At 40.5% G+C, this 23832-nt stretch overlaps 1 protein-coding gene across 1 annotated transcript in view; it reads left to right on the top strand.

The window, feature by feature from the left end:
* Window positions 1-23832, top strand: part of gpr158a (G protein-coupled receptor 158a) — a gene marked incomplete at both ends in the record, with an annotated part of 62677 nt that overhangs the window by 7903 nt on the left and 30942 nt on the right. Inside the window, one exon of the mRNA XM_080050296.1 lies at window positions 7349-7454. Coding sequence (XP_079906422.1) covers window positions 7349-7454 — 106 coding nt within the window. The remainder of the gene's footprint in view (window positions 1-7348; window positions 7455-23832) is intronic.

Below are 23832 nucleotides of genomic sequence, written 5' to 3'. Positions count from 1 at the left end.
TTCTTATTGTGACAAAATGCATCTTTGCAGCACTTTTTTTTTAGCACACATTGTAATTAGTCTATGTTGATTTAAGACCATGCATTGTGTAGACTACAATGGGATTGGGACACGGCGGGTATGGTTAGCTTGTAAATGATAGTCACAGTAGCCATGTTAATGTTTACATTTTAAAATGTTCATATAAATGATAGCTATTCTATATGGAAAGCACTAAAGATGATTAGCTACATTGCTCATATCACTCTCATGTTATCCCACTGCTGTGTCCACTTGGCCTCATGAGCGATAGATGCAGCTGCTAATAGAATAAATTCTCATGCAGCGCTTGATCTGGTATTAGTCTTAATCCACTCAGTTCTTGCCAGAGCAATGGATTTACTATGAAATTAACTATGTGAAAAAGTCAAATGAATCTCTTCTTGCGTCTCCTCTGTGCTATACAAGGACTTGAACCTCAGACTTCACCGCGGCCTCTTGTTCTGCACAGAGTGGCTAAATGGACAAATCAATTGGAGAATCTATTTGCTGGGCCCTGAATAGAGACATACAGCTCTAAGCGTATGGGGCCTGGCATTCACTATTCATTCATGAATACATCAAAGACTGGCTTGTAACAAAGAGGGCACACGGTGGCCCTTCATTGCGGGGAATGTTTTGGTGAATATCCTTTTGTAACCTCTGGAGCAATTACCCAGAAATATCTACTGTCAACCTCATAATGCTGCGGCTAACATTAGCACAGTCTGACTGGGCTGTCAGAAAGACCAGAGCAACCTGCTGGTGGGATGCTCTCCTCTTTAGACCCAGAGAGAATGGTGGATGAAAGGAGGGAGCTCTGTGTTATTCCTGGGGCATCACTATCTCCCGCTCTCCTGTGATATTCCAGTGATTTTACGCCGGCGGGCCTCAATGGCCACCATGATGCTTTTTCTTCTGTCAATGTTCATTTTTGCCAATTTAGCATTAGAACCTGCGTTGTGCAGCAAGCATTTTCAGTTACGACATCCTTTTCAGAGCTATATCCAAAGTGCTCCTTTCTTCTTCACATGTTATTGTATATATACGCCATATGTCCACTCTAGCCGGGAAGCCGAAGATCGCCTGGAGAGCTGAAAGCAGAAGAAAATAAGAAGGCAATTTATGTACAAATAACAAGGAAACCATCTCTTTATTCTTTAGAATTGACTACATCTTAATACTTGAAATGCCAGCGAAAGAGACATTTTGATGAATACCAAATCCTGAACAAAATGTCCAGTGCTTGGTGAGTTCCAATGGACTGGTTCTTTCCTTTATTACATAACGGAGAAATGAAACGGAGGGTAATTTCTCATAAAAACAACCAGCAGTGCATCGGTGAAAAACAGTGAGGTCAGTTTGCCCCGAGGCAAGATTGGAACTGCAGTTATTAATAACAGAAGTAGAGTATTTCCCTGGTGTCCATTGGGAGCTGGATATAGTAAACCGGCACCTATACACCTGGAAAACCAGCCACTCCAGCAGTATTCATGGGTGTGTGTGCGCGAGCATGCGCGCGCGTGTGTGTGTTTGCCTATGCCTAGTGAAAGCTATATGAACAGAGAGAACATTGGCCTTTCAGTGATGCCAATTTTTGTGGTTCATGTCATTTTTCTAAAAGGTATAAAACATTCTCATGGTTGGAGATTAGAACATATGATACATTAACACAGATTCTACTGGTTCACATTTGTTATTGGATTTACAGTAAGGTTTTCTAGCTTGTTTTCACCACAGATCTGTTTTTTTTATCCTACAACATAATCAATAATACTTAAGATTAGATTGCTAATTAGGCAAAGTTGGCAACTGGCCTTGAATTTACACTTTTAAAAGATGGAAAAATGGAAATATGCCCCACTAAAACCCAATATCTCATAAAATGAGTAAATTTCCACTTAAAGGGGGTCGACTGGGGCCCACAAGGCAATTTTTGCCCATAATAATACACTCATACTTGTGCACCTGACAGCCAATCAAAATCAAATGTTTTCCAAATGATTAAAAAAGTACATGGCTGTGAACCATCAGTTTTTATTGTCCTTTTTTGTTTCTGTTTCTACATCAAATGGGAGCAGAAAACACAGGTGTAAACCAGTCACACTAACCACAGCACTATTCTATAGCTATATCCCATTCGACGCGGTCTACGCGGTCTATGAAGGCTATAGCCTGTGAAGGCCGATTCGAAGGCCGAACGAGCGTTGTTAAACAAGACGGTCTCCACAGGTCTTCGTTTACGAGCATTTCCGGTTTGCGTAACAAGCCGTTACCTTGCGTGACGACTCGCCGCTCCTGTGCCGCCTAGCAACCCTGATTGCTGCCAACGGAAACAGCCTTGTCAACGGAGGAAAAAAGAAAAAGAAGTTGCCTACCAGACGAAAACAAAAAAAAGTACAAGAAGAAATAAAAGAAAAGACAAGAAAAAAGAAAGGAAGATAAAGTCAAGAAGATGGAGCAACACGTTGCTGTTTTGTTATTTTTTATTTTATTTTATTCCATCTCTGAAAAAAACGCAATGAATCTTGGGATATGTTGGGCCGCGAAGGATACATCTGTTGGACCCTCAAAACCGTGAAACGAAGGCTGCATTTCTCGGCCGCATATGAAGGAGCCTTCCAAATGGAACAAGCCTTTGCGCGCCGCTATGACGCAATCGGTCTTCAAATTAGGGCTGCAACTAACGATTATTTTGATAATTGATTAATCTGTCGATTATTTTCTCGATTAATCGATTATTAATCGATTAGTGTTTTGGCCCGTAAAATGTCAGAAAATGGTGAAAAATGTTGATACATTTTCCAAAGCCCATGTTGACTTCCTCAAATGTATTTTTATGTCCAAAACACAAAGATATTTCAGTTTACTGTCATAATAGGATTAAAGAAACCAGAAAATATTCACATTTGAGAAGCTGAAATCAGAGAATTTGGAAAGGTTTTATTAAAAAATGACTTGAAACAATTATCGATTATCCAAATAATTGGCGATTATTTTAATAATCGATTAATAATCGATTCGTCGATTAATCGTTGCAGCTCTACTTCAAATACAGCCTTCGTAGGCTGCAACCCCTGAATTGAGATTCACCCCAAGTCACTGCCCCAGCCAGCTAGCCATGTGCTTAATGTCATTAGTAACACCTGTGCATTTTTTCTGCTCCAACATGTAAACATATCTGCTGTTTAAAAAAGGTCTCAAATGGACCAGCCGTGAGCTTTAACTATGATTGTGGTACCAGCTGCTCTCGCCATGTGTCACAATCTCAATAGTTTTCACTGCTTTTATACCACCTCTCCTTTTTAAATACAGAAAACCTGAACTACTTCTTCATCCCAAAAAAACACTGACAGCATCCTCCGCCGATGTCTGTTTCATGCGTCGTTGGACTCAGGCGTTACTATGGAAACCACACTTTCCCTGTGTCCTACAAAACTGAGCAGTGCATCGGACAAGGTGTTTACATGCCTCAGTGCCCTAGCTCAATATCAGAGGAGCCATAGTCCGTCTTCTCTCCTCCCCCTAACACCTGGGATTTAACAGTGGCATTTACACCTTTTAACCCATAGATAGAAATTCACAAATGAATTATGTAAATTAATCCAGTGTAAATGAGTGTGAGTGGTGTGTTTTAGAGTCTCTTTCCAGTGAGGATATTTCAGTTTGTGCTGGTGGCGTTCCTTTTTGTTTCTATTCAATTACACACAGGCTATCGCTGCTCATTCAATGTTCTCCATTAATATCTTGCTGAGGCCACGAAGGCCTCTTTAACGCAGCACACCACACACCGCGGGCAAAATATGTTAATATTACAAATCCTTAAATAATTTAATCTGAGCTATTATTAACTGACGATCACAAGTAGAAACAGATGTGACATTTATCCGTACTACTATGGCTCAGGCTGGATTTAAAACAAGTTATTTCCTGGAAGTTTTTTTCCCACAAATCCTGGAAACTGCTGGACCAAAATTAGTAGTAACTGTGATCTACTTTTTCCCAATTATTCTCTGTCTGCTAATTTGTAACAAAAGTAAAACCCATTCGAATGTGGATGATCAAACAAGCAGCACATCAGTTAAAAGGTTATTACAAAGTCAGTCACTGATTTATTGCCCGTGAAGCAGCTCCCAGCTTTTGCCTGATTAAACAGATTAGTGTTCTGATTCAGTTGCCGGCTCTGGAGGAGAGTTCTCTATTTTATTCATACTGATCAAACTTTGGAAAGGCAGGGGCGTTCTTTGGCCATCTGAGGGGCAAGGGGGAAGGAGATAAACGGGGCACCAGCAGCATGTGGTGGGGGAACCAGCCACTCCTAAGGAAGTGCACTCAAGAGGGCCCTGTATCAAGTTTTCTCACATGGAAGGGCACCCCACAGAGTACTTTATCATGTGTTTTCAACTAGAAGGGCACCCTAGAGCGTTGTTTTCGGACCTTGTACTAGCTTTGAAAATATATTCTCTTTTAATTAAGTGTGATTTTCTTATATAACTTATTGTAGTATGATTATTTTAGTAATTATTCATAACTAATTTTTTTTTTAATTATTCCACTGAAAGGGAATCCTATGATGTGTTTTCATTCATGGCATGGCAGCATAGATGGCCATTTTCTAGTTCATTTGAACAGCAGGCCACCATAGAGAGTACTGATTTTTGTATCATGTAACCTTTTTTTTCTTCCATGGGTTTTTCTTTGTAACGTGGAGGCAGTAGGAACATCCAGGTATTGGGTGCATGTGTATGTGAGGGCATTCTGTATCGAGACATGTGTACAGTACATGCTTGAAAGCTGCATGGATCAGAGAAATGCTTTTTTGTATTGGTGCACATTATCTGGGTGCCATGATGACACTAGTCTTTAGCTCTCAAACAAACATGTCTACCAACACAGTGTAAAGTCAGTATGGATTTTCTACTAACATATAGCCTCGGGCTGTGATGCATTTTTTCCGTCTGCTAGGAAGGAAAGACGGACTAAACGTGGGTGTGAGTTCAGTTCAGGGGTTCTTGTCTAAACTGCATGTCTAAAAATGTATAGTTATGTACTCAACAAACTAAATAAAACAAGGATCTACTGTACACTTGGCACATTTAAAAATAAAAAAATATTACATTTCACCTTTATTTCTACAGGCAATGGCAGCCTGTCAAGAGAAATAAAATACATTAGAAATACTGTACATACTGTATTTGGCTATTGGTTTGCCCTGATTCCTGCAGCTGTTAGGTACATAAAGGACGGATGCCACACCAGTGAAAAGATGGTCAGAATCAGACATGCTGACCTTCTCTTCATAGAGCTTTGGGCAGCTAAGTAAGTGTAAATCCTCTGCAGCCCTGTTTGAAAGGTCCTGCCTAGCTCCCAAATGTAGCAAATAGTCTGGCCTGTCCAAGCTAGCGTTACACAGATTGTTTTGGTGCGTTAAGTGATCCATCTGCAGTTTATCACCTCTCTGTCAAGCTGAGTTTTAGCTGAGATTAAGATGTGTGCACACTTTTCTTTCTGTGTCCCCCAAAAGCATCTATTGTTCAATTTTTTACAGTTACTCAGCAGTCTTCCCTGGGTTTGCGTAATAGCATGTTCTGTTATGTGTGTGGTTTGAGAAAAGTCAAATCAATCAGTTGCAGTACATTTGTGTTCATAAATAATTCAGAAGACTGTTTTTTTTTAACACAAGTCTGACCACAACATCCTCATCGTCTTGGGAGATGTGCTTGATGTAAACAGGAATTGTAACGTTTTCATAGTCAGTTAGCTTTCTGTAAGCTATATCCTGTAAGCTATATCTTGAGCCCTGTTTGTTTTTGTCTATATTTGTGTCTATATGGAGAAATTGGCACCATTGAAAGGCATGCCGAATTAGCTATTACCAGCTCTTTGTTGTCAATGTACATTAGTTGTACAGACAAGCTATCACTGGATTACGTTGATTCTGAAAATAGTTAAATACATTAGGATTGCCAGACAGGTTCTGGAGTGAAAGAGCGTATCATTGTGCTATCATTTCAAAGAGGATTTATGGATGTTTATTCTCAATGGCTGTTTCAGTAAACGATGTCCTCGGAAAGTGTAAGTCGCACTTAAACTAAAACCATGTCTATCATGTCTGTGTGCTCAGATCTGACTGAGTTATGGCTGTGTGAAGGAGGCACTAAGGGCTTTTTAAGTACCCTCCATTACCTGAATGAGCTGTGGGTCACAGCCGTCACTGGCGCCACTGCACCTGTTGATAAGCAGGGGGAAATACAACTGCAATAACCAACCCCACACTGTTTTTTGAACACCGGCACACTCTTGAGTCTCTCACCTCAGCGGTATCTTTGACACACATCTCTGCCTTCTATCAACACTTCAAGTTGGACAAGTTTAGAGGATACATGAAAGTGGGCTAAAATGATCATTCCTATCCTTTTGAAGACATTTTTCTAGATTGTGCCTGGGCTCATTAACATTTTTAAATGTCCCTATAGTGCACGGAATATGACACACCTAGGCTGGTTTCCATTGTCCAGAAGGTACAAGGCCATATATCCTACTTAAATGAATGTTATACAATTTCCAGAAACAAAATCATAAAAGTACATACCGGCATTCATAATAGGCAAAAAAGTTTGTCTTGGGGAAAAAGAGAACAAAATTAACTCAGCAAAACTCATCCGGATTTATCCCGGACGAGCCCCCAATATGTTACGACCCGGCTCAAGGAAGCAACATAAAGCAGTCAAAAACAGATAAATGTGTAAGAAAACTGTGTTTATTATAACAAAGGTTAACTAAAATGGTGAATGGTGACCATGTTGTTGGCCCTGGCTGGAGAGGGAGAGTGAGTGAAGCCTCCAATACAAACACTACAACACTCAAACACATTCAAATACAGCTCTAATGTTGATGTGTGCAAAGGAGTCTCTTATGTCTTACAGGATTACAGTCCATTCATGAACTGCTCTTGTTGTAGAAGTTGCAGAAGGGGGATACTATTGTAGATTTCAGTGCTTTTGTAATGCACACCACAGTAGTAGAGATGCGGATATTGGAGCACTAAGAAGTGATCTAATAAAACCTTTTTTTTTTGGATCGATCCTATGGAAATGTTTAGCTTTGATATCGCTTTGATATCGATACTATGAGGTTTAGTTTGCCCACCGCTATTTCCGACCACAAAATTGACCAATCAATCATGCACGTATCAAATGTATTTCCAAAACGAGAAATAATCACTGATATCTTTCTACACTACAGTAATCGGTATCCCTTCCCTTTACTTACACTGCCATTCTTAGTTCTCCAGCAGTTGGTTTTAATGGTGTCCTCCTGTCTTTTGCAGGGGCGTGGTGCGCGTTGACATTAATCTCCAGGATGTGGATATCGACCAGTGCTCCACCGACGGCTGGTTTGCAGGAACCCATCGATGCAACGTGACCACTATGGAGGTGAGTGTGCCGGACCGAACACGCGGATTAGACACAAGATTGATTCGCTCCGGGGAAAAAATGTGAACTGTAACGTTACATGCATTAAGTCACATCGCCACTAAATGGAAAAGCACTGAATCTGTAATTGATGGATGGATGGTTGTACTTGACTCCTCTTAAATGTCACCGTTTGCAAGCTTCTACCACTTAACTTAACACTAAAGGCTGTCTTTTAAAATGATGTGTATGTCTCTTTTAACATCTCCTTTTTAAGAGAAGATCTCTGTATGTTGGGAATTAGTTTGACATTTCTCCAAAGCAGATCAATATTCTGCAAAGAGGGGACAGTTCCATTCAGTGCTATTCTTGCTCTTTTCTGCTCTATTAAACATGTATACTTTACAATTGTCACAACTGTTATTGTGTAAAGAAGCACTTTATGTTATCCTTATGAATGTATCATTTGGTGTGTGACGGTCAAAGTGAAAAAAATACCCCTGCATTCCAAATTGCATACTTTTTCTTTTGACTATACTACAGACTAAATCATGCTGGTTTGCATACTACAAAATGCAATTGGAAGTATTATGTCATCATGGTATTTTTGCCATACTTCATTTGAAATGCATGTATTGGGACATCCTTAATCTTTTTTTTTCTGGCATACTCAATGGTATGGTAGTAGTTTATTTTGTTAACCTGACTTTTTGCACCTGCACCTCATCTCAGTTGTTACCTCCTTCAAGGTTATGTTTTTATGATTATGAAATATGAAATATGATATGTTCAGCTTTGTGTAACCAGGTGGACAGATGGGACCCAACTGAATCAAGGTTCACTTCATTTGTATTTTGTTGTTTACTGTTCAATCGGATTAATAACTTAGTAATAGTATATATAAATATATAATATACAAAGGTGTTTCAACAGATCAAAAAATATATTTAACTTGAAATCTAAGTGGTGGGAACAGAGGTGGAGAGCTGGAAACGTGTTACGCATTGGTGGAGGAGGAAAAATAGCTGTGGCCATTTTCCTCCTGATGAAAAATAGCCCGTCTCAGGAGTATGTGGGCAGAGCTCTTGGGTAAGACGATAACAACTGTCAGTGCTGTGCTATTTTAAACAGGATGTCAAATATCCACATCCTCCATTCTTTGATTTGGAGAACTTTCATTTATTATTTTTCTATCCTCAACAATGCTAGTGAGAATACATTTTTTTTTCAATCAGTCTAAACAGATGAGAAAAAAAAACTTATCCCAACTTAACAGTTATTGCCATGTTATATACTGTAAATGCCAACTGACAGCCTGCTTTTATTAATAAAACAATTTAAGTTTTTAATTGCCAGTCGTTAATACGGTCTGCCTTCTTTTGTAGTAACCTTTCATGTGTAGAGTGTTGCTGTCTAGCTAGCAGCTAGCCTCCTGGTCGATGCCTTCCTACCTGCCGGTTCAGTCTCATCGTTAAGAGCGATAGATTTTTGAGGAGGTGCTGTAGATCACATTTCTTCATAATGCATAAGATGTAATGGATTGCACTGAGCCTCTTTGAATAATTAATCACTCTCTTTGTCTGAGTACTTCCACCTCTCCGTGGACAGTCAATGCCAGAGACATTTGACATAGCGTGTGTGTGCGTGTGTGTGTGTGTGTGTGTGTGTGTGTGTGTGTGTGTGTGTGTGTGTGTGTGCCCAAGCCTGCTACAAGGAGAGAAATACATTGTTACTAGTATAGCTTTTAGCTGGGGTTTGCAAAAAAAATGATCCCTTTCTGCTTACAGTGCAGGAGTGTGTTCGGAGTATTAGGTATACTTACAGCTGAAGGATGAAAGCTGTTGTGGTCATGGCATGTTGCAAGAGGATGTGTCTGGTATTGCATGACAGCTCAATACTGTGTTATATACTGTATATATGCTGTAAACAACACATATAAGGAGAGTTCTTTTTTTGGGGGGGCATTTTTATGCTTTATTGATAGTGTGCAGAGAGACAGAGGTGAAATGGGGCAGAGAGGGGAGTGACATGCAGAGAACGACCACGGGCGGGAATCGAACCCGGGTCTGCAGCTGGGCCCGGCCCGGGAGGGGGACGCCTTACCGACTGTGCTAAAGGCGCCCCCTGTAAGGAGAGTTCTAAAGGTGGGAATATATTTTTATTGATTGCAAATTTAATGATCGTAGTAGTGGATTTTAACTACCTCTTAATATCTAGTAAAAGTGTAGCACATAGTTAGTATTGTGGTTTATCGCATCATAGTACCTTCGTGACAGATGTTCCTCGTCCTAAAGTGCACGACCAGGAAATGCAGTGGTAACGTGGGAGGCTGATGTCTCTCTCAAGCTATGAATAGAAAGCACGACTGCAGTGTAATCAAGTCTTGTAGGATTGTGTGTGTGTGTGTGTGTGTGTGTGTGTGTGTGTGTGTGTGTGTGTGTGTGTGTGTGTGTGTGTGTGTGTGTGTGTGTGTGTGTGTGTGTGTGTGTGTGTGTGTGCGTGTGTGTTTGTGTGTGGTAATGTGATAAAAACTGCATTGGGAGGGAAGCCCCGTATTGGCGAACAGGGATTCATTCTGTGTTATTGCTGTCTTTTTCTTCTTCTTCTTCCTCATGCAGGTATTACCTCTGCATGTGCAGTAATTTGCCGCTTAATGGGTTTCTTTGGGGCCATTTAAATAAATGAAAAGACAAGCATTTCACAGGCTATGGATCCATGTTAGGAAGGTTTTCTTTGTTTTATTGGGAAACAAAGCAGTTGGTTTAGTCGGTGTGTGGGAGCAGTTTATTTACTGAAGTGTTTAATTCACACGCTCACATTTACATTACACCTTCGGAAGCTCTTTGCATTTGCAGCAACACTAAACAGTTTTCCAGAGTCTTTATTTGTCATACACACAACAATAACAGCAGCAGTCGTTGGCTATGAAATTCTTGAGTCTCAGGCTCTCTACAAAAATGCAATTTAAAAGAAGAAAATGTTTAGGTGAAGAGAGAAACGTTAGTCCTAAATAAACACAAAAGTAGTGCAAAGACACAGTGCACATATCATTTTAAGTATAGCGATCAGGTGCTTCTCTAATATAAAGTAGAATGCAACATTTGAATTAAATGTAACAAAATAGAATACTGTTTATACTTTATACACAGTTACATGTAGACTCAACTTTCTGTATTTGAGATGATTTTGTCCTACATCTTTGATTTCCTTTCATCACATCACTTTCTGTAGTTCTATAGTCTCTTGTTTTAATTGCCACTTTTCCAGCAATCGAATTTGACAAAATGCAGTGGGTTCCAGCCAGCCAGCCAGCCGCCCAGTCGGCTCCCTGGCCTCCCTCCCCTCACATCCTGTCTCTCAAAATGCTGTTTGGCCAGCCGAGCGTAGCAGGCAGCACCAACTCAGATGGACACGGATGCTATGGATGACTGATTCTCCAGGCGGGAAGGCACAGGAAAAGCAAAAAAAAATAAAAAGGAGGCTCGGACTGTTGACAAGTAAAATGCAATAACCCAAATATTGTCAGAAACCTTGGTTATTTAAAGGCAATGTTATTAAAAAATACAACAAGTGTGAGAAAAATATATTTTTTTATAATTTTTTTTCAGACAAAAGCTACCTATAGAAAATTCCCAAACCCTTAGGATTTCCGAGTTGCAGTATCATAATGTACATGTGTTGACGCTTACACGCCATTCTCAGGCATGTACGCTCTATTTGCTTCCTTTAGGATAAGGATGGGGGTAAATTGATCTCGGAATTTATATATAGCTATATTTCTGATGTAGTTATAAAAAAAGCTTCAGCTTAGCTTAATTTAAATAAAAAAGGGATGTATTCTTTGAGCAAATTTGTATTTAAAATAAGTTTAGCTGCATATTTTTTACATTTTTATTTTGGGAAAACAAAGCTTTTTGCTCTTCAAAGACAAAAAAATACTTCATGAATTGTTACATAACATTGTTAAGATAACTAAACATTTTGTTAGTAATAGTAACAATCATAGAGCATTTCCATATTTTTGCAAATCAGTTTTTTCACTGCATACATTACCACCAAATTACAAGAACTTTCATGCAACATAGAAAATCAACCAGAGTCCGCCGACGCTGCTTTCAAGGACAATACATCGCAATCAGCTTTGTTATAAACTCATAAACTGCTTCACAATTTAGGCCAAGAGCAAAACATTGTATTTGGTGTAAGGTACAGCTCCGACTTCATGGCCTATTGTGATGAAGCCCGATGACTCATTGCACGGCCACTCATGGAGCCCGACGATTATCAACCACAATCACGACTTAATATCCTGTTGAAAAGGTGTATACATGCTGTTTGACGTAGAGACCTTTCCTACCTCTCATCGCTCACTAATGGCACTTCCATTACTCTGTTTCAATGTTCTTCAAAAGTCCTGGACTCTGCTGCCCTGGAGGCACCTTTTCATAGGAGAAGGCGGCTGTGTATGATGATGAATGTTTCAATCAATTAGCTTATTGCTCAGAACAAGTGTTGGAGCCCTTGGGGGACTGTAGATATGAAAAGGCAGTCACACATAACCTGAATGATTACTATAGCCGGTTGGACATGACGCATGACTCTGAACTGTTTCTTGGTGAAGGCTACTAGAATTGTGAGGACCACTGGTTAGAAACATTTATAAACTGAGAACGATATGAAAACATCAAGGTCTGACCATAATGTAGCTTCATTATAGCTGGGTTATATGTGCTAAATCTTAAATACATAGATTTAATTGAATACCAGTGACATTGAAAAGGGTTGTCATTCTTAATCAAGAGCTGATGTATTGACTTCCCCTGCTGCTCCGAGGTCTGAAATTACAACATCTGGTGTGTACCTCTTTTCAATATCTGTAAACAACTCTATGACTGGTTGCCATGCAATTTTTTTTTGCAGACATTCATTGAATGAATTGATTAAATGGGTGATCCCTTGACCATTCCTCTAGCACCAGTTAGGTAACCATTTACCTCGCTGGTTTTTAGATCCCCTGGACTTCAGTTCATGTTCTGGGTGGCTACAATGTACTCACAAGAACCAGACAGTAAATGTATGTCCTCTTCTCAGTGTTTTTCTTAAAACCATTCGAGTCCACACATTCACACCTTCTGTGACATTGAAGTACCAAATCCACTTTCCAGAATATATTTGCCAAAATGTTTTGTGTATAACATGCAATTCGGAATGTATTCTAATAAAGAAAAGTCAGCCATTTTAGCACTAGAGCTAAACGATTGATGCAAAGGACCAACCAAAACACATTAATTAGGTGAAACCACAGTGTGGCAGGGGACATTTCATGGTGTTGGTGTTTTGTACACTCAACAGCTTGTGTGGTTTATTTTTGCCTCGCTGCTGCACTCTCCCTGTTGATGTAAAGCTGAAGTGGATATTTCAGCTCGGTCTGTTGATTCCCTGTTATATCTTGACCTTGGTTCAGGAGGTTGTCCTTGCCCAGCCGGCTATCATCTCAATCACACGCTGATTTTCTACGCCGTGTACCTTGTGCTGCCGAATTAATAACGCCATCAGTGTTAAACAACTGCTGTTACCCACCTGCTCTCACCTTCTGTCTCTCTTTCTCTCTCTCTCTCTTTCTTGCTCTCTCTCTCTCGGCTCTCGGCTCTCTATTTTTGCAAACAACACAAGACAAAACACACCCTTGTTTTCCTGACTCGTAAAGACATTACATTGACTTCCATTCATTACGTGGACCCAAGCATGACCATGAAGAGCCTAATCCCAACACTTACCCTTACATAAAACTGTCTTAACCCTATAAAATATGGCTTCTCTTATGGGGGCCTACTTTTGATTGTTTTGTACAGATGTCAGATTCTTGTTTAAGTCTTCTTAACCTAAAGAGAAGTAGTTGATTTGTCCCCACAACGTCCCTATGTCAGCATGTGACTGAAACATCACTTTAGCTAGGCCTTGGATTGATTCGGTGTGAGTTTAGTGGTTACCTACAACCCAAGCCATTCATGTCATGCATTGCAGGATTTGTGATTTACATCGCATTGTCCCCTGCAATCTTTACTACCAGCTGCCTATAATTTACAACGATCAGACAAGGGCCATATTGTGTATTGGTGGCTTTGATAACAAACCCTTTATCTGCAAAGCAGGGAAACTGCTACAGAGGAACACTGTACATTTCCAGGATCCTGGCACAAGAGTGTAATGAACACTGTTGCACAACCTATATAACTAAAATGTTATACTTGAGTGCACGTGAAAAGACAAGAACCCGTTCATAGTTCCCTCGTTTGTGGTGGAGATGGACATGTGGCAGGTTGAATTGATGGGATTTATTTTGAAACATTTTGAAACCTAATTGCCAACTGAAATGAATTAATCTGTACATTACAAAGAAGATTGATAAGGGCGTCAGAAAAGTTGCTTCATTTGCATGCAAAGGATTCAGGCCTCATTCTGTCCCATAATGAGTTGTCTTTTGTCAGTGAGCGAGCAATCATTTACAACAAGAAATCATCTTTTTTATAATCCTAAATTGCAGATAAATTGTAAATGAAACAGGCAGTATGCTATCCCTTAAATGGACTCATAGAGAACAATGATTTGTGTTAACTCCATATAAACTTACCTTTGTATCTCATTTAAGGGTAGTATTGTCTCCCAGAACACATTAATACAATCAATTTTACATGTGATTCCTAGGTTTTTTGTCTGAAAGGAGTTTTCTTTCATTGTAAAAATTTGAAACTTTCTATGATACAATGAGTTCAGGCTTAAGTAGTACAACTTAAGAAATTGTTAAAATATCTATCTATCAATGTGTTACCTTTACTTACAAAAGGAGAGTCAACTTCCATCCCTGATAATAATATACCATGAATTTTTTATTTCATAATTTTGAAGTGAAACTACTCATTTTGTCACATTTTCTTAAAGTCATACTCAAATTGCTAACATAGCACATAGTTTTATGTCACATCCAAACTTGTCATTCCTCACTAGGACTTGATTGGTCCTTTGCCATGCTGTAAGCTCTGTAAACTCCCCAAGCCCCTCTTTGACTGCGATTACATGGCAAGTAACATTTAAATGCTTTTTCCTCTGTCAGCTCTCTACTCTCCCGTCAAAGTGTTCCCTATACCCTCATTCAACAAAACTGCTTACCCCCTTCATTTCCAGGCTTGGTAGCGTACTATAAGATCAAAATAGCAGTCTTTCTGGCATCTTGGGAATTCCCCCCTCTGTTAGAAACGTGGCATCGTAGTGGGGCAGAGATTCCCACAGGGGACCAACGTAAAGAGTGGTTTCACACTAGGCCTCTGCCCTTTCAACCTGCTGATCTCGTTTCAGCCATATGGGTAAGGGCTTGAAGCGTCCTAATTAACTGTGTTTCTTGCTAGTATGTTCATGAGCCTATAAATAGGGTAATTGCTAATTATCTACAGTGATCTCACCAAAGCTGTGATTACGCTTCAGAGCTGATAAGGGTGCTTGATAGCAAGGGAATCAAATACTGCCTTGCACCAGCAGACTTAAATGTACCCTTCAATTTGAGCAAATCCTTTTGTTCTCTGTAGTAAAGTAGTTAAGAAACCATCACATTATCTAACATTTCTAGCCAGTAGAGCAGTCAAGACATCTACATATTTCCCCAGAAACTTCCTCCGGCTTCTCCTGGGGGATCCTAAGGCTTACCAAGGCCAGCTGGTCCTGGGTCTTCCCCGGGGTCTTCTCCCAGTCGGACATGCCTATTACACCCACAATCAGAGGCGTCCAGGGTCCTCCCAGATCACTGAGAAACTCCATCTCAGCAGCTTGTATCCACAATCTAATTATTTCGGTCACTACCCATAGCTCATGACACCATAGTTAAGGGTGGGAACGAAGACCGACCGGTAAATCAAGAGCTTCTGTACTCAGGTCCCTTTTTACCACTTTGGTCCACTACAGCGCCCGCATTACTGCAGCCCTTGCAACCAAATGACGACCAATCTCCCACTCCTTTTCACCCTCATTTGTGAGTAAGACCCAAAAATGAAGTTTCAGAGTTGTAGCCTAGATCCGTCAGCTGCTCGTTAGATGTATGGAGGCGTACTTCTTGGTTTCAAAAGTTTAAAACTTTTAAAAATGGTTTTATGGAGGCACACAAGTTAAACATCCGATACCATTTCATATCAACACGTGTCTCGACCAGAATACTTCAAATATTTTCTGTAATATTGCCCACATTTCATCATTCAATATCCAAAAGTTATTCAGTTTGGATTTCCAAGTGCACTATTCTTTCACCCAGAGAAGATGCTAATCATTAAACAGGACATGTTGTGTGTTATCATTATGTGAGACCATTTATATATGGAATTAAAACGCCAAATTGACAGTGGTGAGTTGCGGCCCTGTTTCCTTTGGGGTATTGGACATGACATCATCAAGGTTGAAGGCTGTTGGCCCTAACCCAGTGGGATCGGAGATCACAGGACACTCTGGTTCTAACTCTGGCCCTTGGCCCCTGGCATTGCAGCCCTTCCTTAACCACTGTCCCGCTAATTGGCTCTGTGGATAATGCTGGAACTCTGAATTTACATGGAAACCCTTTGAAGACTTGAGCACACTTGCCCTCAGGCGAAGTCTCACATCCGCTGTGCCCAGCCTTTGCAGGAAAAAACGTAAACCAAGCAAAAATCATACACGCAGGGAGGATGTTGGAAAATAGGGGGATGTAGAGGTAAGATTTGCCTAGGGACTCATGAGATTGACTGTGAAATTAGTACAGCTATATGAATACAAAGGATAGACAAAAATATATGAACAGTTGGTAGCTTGGTTATCGTTCTACTGATTAAGTTGTTTCCATCACCCTTATCCTGCAATGAGCTTTGGTCAAATCAGTAAGTTTCGAACCCTTCCATCCATTTTCCATATCTTACCTGGGTCCCATCTGGGTCATGGCTATGTATGATAGGCCAGACTTCCTTCTCCTCAGCCAAGTCCTCTGCTCCTCCTGGGAGACCCTGAGGCGTTCCTAAAACCTGTAGGGATTTATATGTCCCTCCAGTGTGTTCTGGGTCAGCCACAGGGTTGTCTTCCAGTTGAACTTGCCTACGAATACAAGTCCACAGGGAGACAATCCAGGAGGGTCAAATGCTCTAGAGTCTAGACATCCCTAATCTGTCTTTTCTACATGAAAGAGCATGGGTTACAGGCCAGGCTTCCTGCTGATACTGAAGCTACTCCAGACAAACTCTTATTGGCTGCTTGTGTTAGCAAATTATATCTTGTATTATAATATTTTGCAAGGTCAAAAAACAGCTTTGTCATCCAGTATTTTTCCATCTGTAGTGATTAATCCAGTGATTAATTACTGGATTACTGATTATCCGTTTAGCACAGTTGTGTTTTTTTCTCCATTTTGCGTTGACCAGTATTAAATCAGTGGTGTGCAATAGACCTTGAATTCAAAGAAAGCTTATGTGAAAGGATTTGCCTGCTGTGCAAATGAGCCTATATGATTCAAATATGTCATTACAGAAAGAGAAATTTGAGAAATTGTTACACCTATTCTCTGCAAAAATGTACGACTTTGCTAAATTTAAAGCCCAGAAGACTTTGGCTTACAAGCATCAATTTCAAGCTACAAATTAGGCATGACAGGGATTTCAAGTAAGGCAGAACTGTTACAGTATCTGAGGACAGTGGAGATTCATGTGGGCAAAAAAAGCGGCAAACTTTGCAGTTCGTCTCACCCAAGATACTGTGTTGTCGCCAGGGGCTGCTATGAGGCTGATCCCTCTTTTTCTTATTCCTCATTGTCCTTTTTTTTTTTTTTTTTACATGAGTGTGCTCAGTGTGAGAGTCAACATTATTGTGCATTTTTTCATGGGAACACCCAATAAATATGTCCCAGGCTGGTACACTTTGACACTTACATAAACTGCGAATGTGATTATGAAAGCAATATTGCTGTCTGTTGTGTATTTACTAGTCCCAGCCTGATGGCAATGTTAAGCTCCCTCTAGGCCAGAGTGTTTATCTCACTGGTGTTTAGGCCTTGGTCTTTGGACTGCACCCAAAGCGAGGGTCCCCCGCGGTCCGGGCAGCTCCGCTTTGCTCCGGCTAACTCCTGCTAGTTGACCTCATTTAATGGCTGGCTGGCTGTCTAGCATGTCCCTCTGTGCACACATTCACAGCCAGCCAGCTCCCTGCGCTGTTTCTGTGACTGTAGATACGTGTGTGTGTGTGTGTGTGTGTGTGTGTGTGTGTGTGTGTGTGTGTGTGTCTTCGTCTGTAGGCTATGTCTGAGTTACAGTAATGCACAGGCCTGAAATCTGAGCAGGTTCCAGCACCAATTGATTTAGCACAGTCCCTGCACGACAGCTCTGTAGGGCGAGACACTGCAGGCAAAAATGTTGTTGTTTTTTTAGACCTGGTCAATTTTGAGATTCTTGGCTATTTTGCCTCCGTAATTGTTTTAAAGTATGTAATCAACAGGTAAAGTTTCATGATATCTATAAGTTATACATTTTACCCTATTCACCTTGCAATTTCTAGTCTTAAAAAGCAGTATTGATTGGCAAAATTGTCTCTCCTCTCTCTTTTAAATGCAAAGAGCTACACCCGAACTCTTAGTCTGGCTGTTGTAACATACGGACCTGTTCATCATGAAGCATTAGTGAGCTAAATGTATTTTGTTCCCTTAATAGTCTCCATGACAGCCAATTAGTCAGAAGGTGGAGTTAGGAAGTGTAATATTAACCTTAATCTACTTTTTATTGAATTTTGTAATTATTTTTCTCCTTTTCGTAACTTGTCGATACAGCGTGAAAAGATGGATCGCACCTAAGTTGCCCTTCCTGTGATTTTTTTTAATCGTATCCAACTGAAAGTGTAAGCGTGGATGGTGTCAGGTTTTTTATGCATCTAATGCCCCAAGTGATTGTGGGCTACAAATGAACTGATGACGTGTGACAACATTAACATTACCAGTATGTAATACAATCACTACATCATTGCAAATGTAATATTAAAAAGACAATTAAAATTTAATCAAGCAATTAAGCAGACATGACATTTAATGTTCAATTGTAATATCCATTAACAATATGACGTCAACCCACACCCTTATGTTCGGAAAACAGTGTACATTTACACATTTCTGTATCATTCAACTCATTGCACACTGGGTGGGAAGATGGCCTAGAGGAAGAGAGGCCGACATCTAACTATTAGTACTCTGGTTCGATCGCGGCATTGGACAGGAGGGTGTTACTAGTAAAACTATTGGTAGCTGGTATTTCATCTACGGTGCCCACCATCTCTTCCATTGTGTCATTGAGCATGCACTGGTCCCTGAACTGGGTGGTGTATTACGGTTGACCCTGCACTCTGACCCCCTCCGAAAGTGTGGTAAGTAACTTAAGAGGGGATATGCGAAAAGATGATTATTTTATTTTATTTGTGTAAATTGACTAATACAGATAACTTAACCAACTTGACCTAGTTTACTCTCTCGGACTTGATATGAACGCCATTGAACAACTTTTTCCCCAATGCTGAAAAGTAGCTCCCTGAGAGGGGTAATTTTATCGTAATGTGCAAAATCGTTGAAAAATATGTGCATCTATTTATATTTAATGAATGTCATTAGGCAAAGTGTCGAGGAGAAGAGACTCGCAGCAGGATTCTTCTGTGTTTAACAGAGCATGTAAAAACTCCCTTTGGTGTTTTGCTCTCCTCCTTGTACCAAACGGCTAACGCTGTCTTTGCCTGGTGCCTTCATACACAGCCTTTAGCTGGCAGTTCACAGCACAGTGCACATTCACAACTGTACTAGAAGACTAGTGAATTACCCTCCGGCCAAGTTTACTCCTTCTAGCCTCCGTTCTGTGCATCTTATTGTTCAATCTGTAATTATTGGAAAATGCTATTTCCTCAGGGTTTTTGTAGCACTCCGTAGGATCATTACAACTATCTACAGAGGCCTATTAGTGGTTGATTAATTGGAATTGAAGGTCCAAGCCAAAATTTTGAAAAAAAATAAGCCCCATTCTAAAAGTGGGGTGCCCACATACTTTTGACAATGTAGTAATCAATTGCATCTTTGCCTTTGGGTTGAATTCATAAAGAGAAATGTCAACTTAGATCACTATTAAATCATGAATTAATCACAATGTCACAGAAAGCAGTGATGTAAGAAATTGCACAGGAGCCAGAGAGAGAGAGAGAGAGCAAGAGAGTGAGAGAGCGAGAGAGAGAGAGAGAGAGAGAGAGAGAGACTGTGTGTGTGTGTGTGTGTGTGTGTGTGTGTGTGTGGGTCTATTTTTGAGTCCTGCAGCCCTTTTTTTTTATAAGTGCTCTGTCGCAGGCAGACCGGGCGTGACGCACTCCGATAAAAAGGCTCTCGCTCGCGGTCACACACATGTCACCGTGGCAATTAACCTGTCAGAATGTGTGTGTGATTGACAGCCGCCACAGCTGGGATGTAAACAACAACGAGTGGGGCTGGTGGAGAGGGAGACCTGGGGTGCTGGAGACGCACAGTACAAGCTGTAGGTGTCTCTCCTACATGTGACTGTCATAAAGAATAAATGAGGCAGATTATATTTACTCACCTTCTGCCTCTACAGGAAGCTGACAGGTGAAAATTGGTTTTATTTACTGTAATAAGAAGTGCTATTTCTATTCATATCCCTCTGCCTAGTCTTGATGTCTCCTCTGTTATGTTGTAATAAATGTCCACTCGGTTTTTAAAGGGCAGGCAGATCTATTTCTTGCATCCATGTCAGATCTTATCAGGGACAAGCAGTTTGAGATTCTGTACAATAATACACATTAATCTCAATCATAATTAATTATCTGCTAACTCAATGTGATGTCTGCTCCCTGTCTACACAGTGGATGCCTTCAGAACAATATGGCGGCCTGAGCTGCTCGCTATATTGCAAAGAAACATTATCATCATCACCCATTATTAATAGAATATGTCATGCAAATAGAAGTAGGTCACTGCCAATGTGTGCTCTTTTTTAAGACTACTACTAAAGTCTGTTGTGTTATAATTAGAAAATATGTAGCTATATACAGTTTATATTTCAGTCAGACAACTCGGGTGTAGAATGTTGTATTATAGAGCAAAATATAGCGTTTTGCATCTAGGCTCTGGCCTCATCCACTCCACTGTATATACTTTATATACAGTATACATATAATATAAGTTAGTGATGATGTAATATCCCGGCTTAAATAGTGAGAATGTGTTTGGTTGGTGGCATAGAGGGGTATGGCATGTCACGTGTGAATGTAGCATCACACTTTGACTGTCTGAACCAGCTCGCAGGCTTCCCTGTATATTGTATATCTATTGAAAGGGTTGTAATCCTATTTAGACCATCTCAGTTTGAATGTACCCTGAAAGTAAGTCATATACGTACAGTGTGACACTGTCAGAGAAAAGCAGAAAATCCTCACATTTGAGATGCTGGAACCATCAAATAATTGGCATTTTAGCCTAAAATTGATTAACTATTTGAATTCACTTTTTAACATTGAAAACCGAGATCTTAGACAATCATTTAGTCGACCGAGGCCTTAAAGGTGTCTTGTGGAGTTTTCTGTTTTTATATTTGGGAGTGTGATCTAATCCAAATTCTCCATTTTGTAGCCCGTTGGTGAGAGTCCGGCTCTTGGCTAGACATGAGACTGATGGCATGTAACTGGGAGGCAGACTGTGTGTCTGAGCTCCCTGTTCATCACAGTCCACATCCAAACCAACACATCAATTACCACAGCACTGCTCTGCCACGGCTATTTCTGTCCCTCCCTGTCACACGCACGCACGCACGCACGCACGCACGCACGCACCCACCCACCCACCCAACAACCCACACACACACACACACACACACACACACACACACACACACACACACACACACACACACACACACACACACACACACACACACACACACACACACACACACACACACACACACACACACACACACACACACACAAGGCAAGGCAAGGCAAGGCAAGTTTATTTATTTCACACACACACACACACACCTGTCTAAGGCAGTTTCCTCCACTCTCTCTTTGAGGTGGGCATATTAACAGTGGCAGGCAATAGCTGCAGCCCGCCTCACCTGTCCTGAGGAGACAAGTGTCTGCTGGAGAATCAGAGATGGAATCAGTGACCTCACTCCCGGTGCACCGCGGAGCTCCTTTTAAAGATTCATTTCTATGAAGGGATACATGACTCAGACGCCTAAATCAAAACCATTTAAACAAGAGGAACAGATATAATGGTCAACTACGTATCCATCCAATTTGCCCAAATAAAATGTACCATTTTCTAAGCAGTGTGTGAGCTCTTTGTTCACTCAACATCAGTTTAGCCTTTTCTGGTTTCTTTTAAATCTCTCAGACTGGCCTGGTTGGCTATTTAAAACACAAACACACATTAATTGGGTAGCTTACATCATCAAAGAAGAGATGCGAATATGCATAATTAGTAAGATGTTGCCAATTTTCACATTTATTCAAAGAGTTCTAAAAAAAAAAAGTTTTTTATGTAAGTATCAACTGGCAAAGTTTCATCATGATATTTCTATGTTAAAAATGTTACCCTATTCCCCTGCAACATATCACCTTAAAAGGGCAAACCATTTCAACAGAAGTCATGTCCGTAAAATGTGCCGTAGAAGTCTAGATACGCGGTGGCAAAGTGCTGTAAACAGGTTTGGAATTTTTAGATCAAAAGGAGCCTTATTCAAGGCTGCCACCACTGAAACGAGGAGCCGTCTTCAACTGATTACTGTAGTCAAAAAAGAAATTCTTGCAGACATCACCAAAGACCTTGAGAGATAGTCAGAAATAGCTGCCTGTTAAAACCTGCGGAGTCCAGTCTGTGAAAATCATCACAGGGACTGTTGAGTAGACGCTGCCACTGGCTTTGCCTCTGGATCTTGTTGTCAGGTCACACACACTTCATAGCGTGTCAAATGCCAAGCTGAAGTACGGCAGCTATTCTGGACTATTTCTTAGGATTTAAAAGTTATTATCATTATCATTGTTTATCGCAAAAACATGTTTACGTTGTGTGAAAATAAGACATAGAGCTTAGAAAATGTTAGCTTTGTGAGAAAGACCCAAATGTGTTACATATATAATTCTTTATTTCAGACCCAGGGGGATCCATATCAACACAAACAACATAAACAAATACACAAACACAGAGTAAAAAATACACAGCCTTTCACAATATTCAGTGCCAAGCATACAGACATGATCGCCAATGGTTCCACAGTCTGGAAGAAAATCTGACCGAACTGCATAGAGGGTTGGCCAAAACTGCAATTAAGTTATTTTCAGACTCAGATGCCCTACACATAAATCCATGCATCAGGCCACGTAACACAGCAGAGCAGGTAGGGACCCCAACACTTACAAACATTTGGCTTGCACTGGAGCTTCTTGGAGCTCTCAGCAGTAGCCTCATGCTATCATTATAGGCCACTGTAAGCTTTCTTATGCTGCCTTGTTTATAACGACACCACAGGTGGGCAGTATACAGCGGCGTACAATACGCTCTAAAGAGTGAGATTTTGACAGGTACAGAGCACATACTAAACTTACGGCAGAGCATGTTCGCTTGTGCATACAGCTTCCGACGCTGCCTATAGATATCATTGTCATCAGACAGGTCATTAGACATAATATGGCCCAAGTATGTAATTTCACTGCACACACTGAGTGCAGTGCCAGACAGATAGAAGTCAGGGAAGGTTGACTGTCTGTCTCCTCTGCTTCTGACAATCATGATCTTACTCTTTTTTGCGTTGTATTTTATGTCAAAATCATCACCATACTGTGTGCATACTCTCAGAAGCTGTTGTAGACCAGCACTATATGGGCTAAAGATGACCAGATCATCTGCGTACATAAGGTGGTTAATGAGTGAGTCCCCAATCCTACAGCCTGTACCAGATGCATTTAAAATCAAAGACAAGTCATTCATATACATATTAAAAAGAAAAGGAGACAAAATTCCGCCCTGGCGAACACCATTGGTAACATGGAAGGGATCAGATGTTACACTCCCCCATCTCACCCTCATTGCCTGATGCGAGTACCAATAGACCAAGATTCTAATTAAAAAACCAGGGACCCCACTTTTAGACAATTTTAAAAACAATTTCCCATGATTAACACGATCAAAAGCTTTAGAAGCATCAATAAAACACATGAACATTGTGGAATTTTGCCTATTATATTTATCTAAAATTTCCTTTAGTGCAAAAATACATAAATCAGTACCATGCTTTCTTTTAAAACCAAATTGGTGGTCAGTAGACAGGACATACCTCTCAAGTCTACTCAGTAGAACTGTCTCCAG

This window comes from Ammodytes marinus, assembly GCF_949987685.1.
Source record: "Ammodytes marinus genome assembly, chromosome: 21".
In the NCBI taxonomy this organism is placed as follows: domain Eukaryota; kingdom Metazoa; phylum Chordata; class Actinopteri; order Uranoscopiformes; family Ammodytidae; genus Ammodytes; species Ammodytes marinus.
The sequence above is the reverse complement of the archived record's forward strand: the minus strand, read 5'-3'. Positions and strand labels throughout refer to the sequence as shown.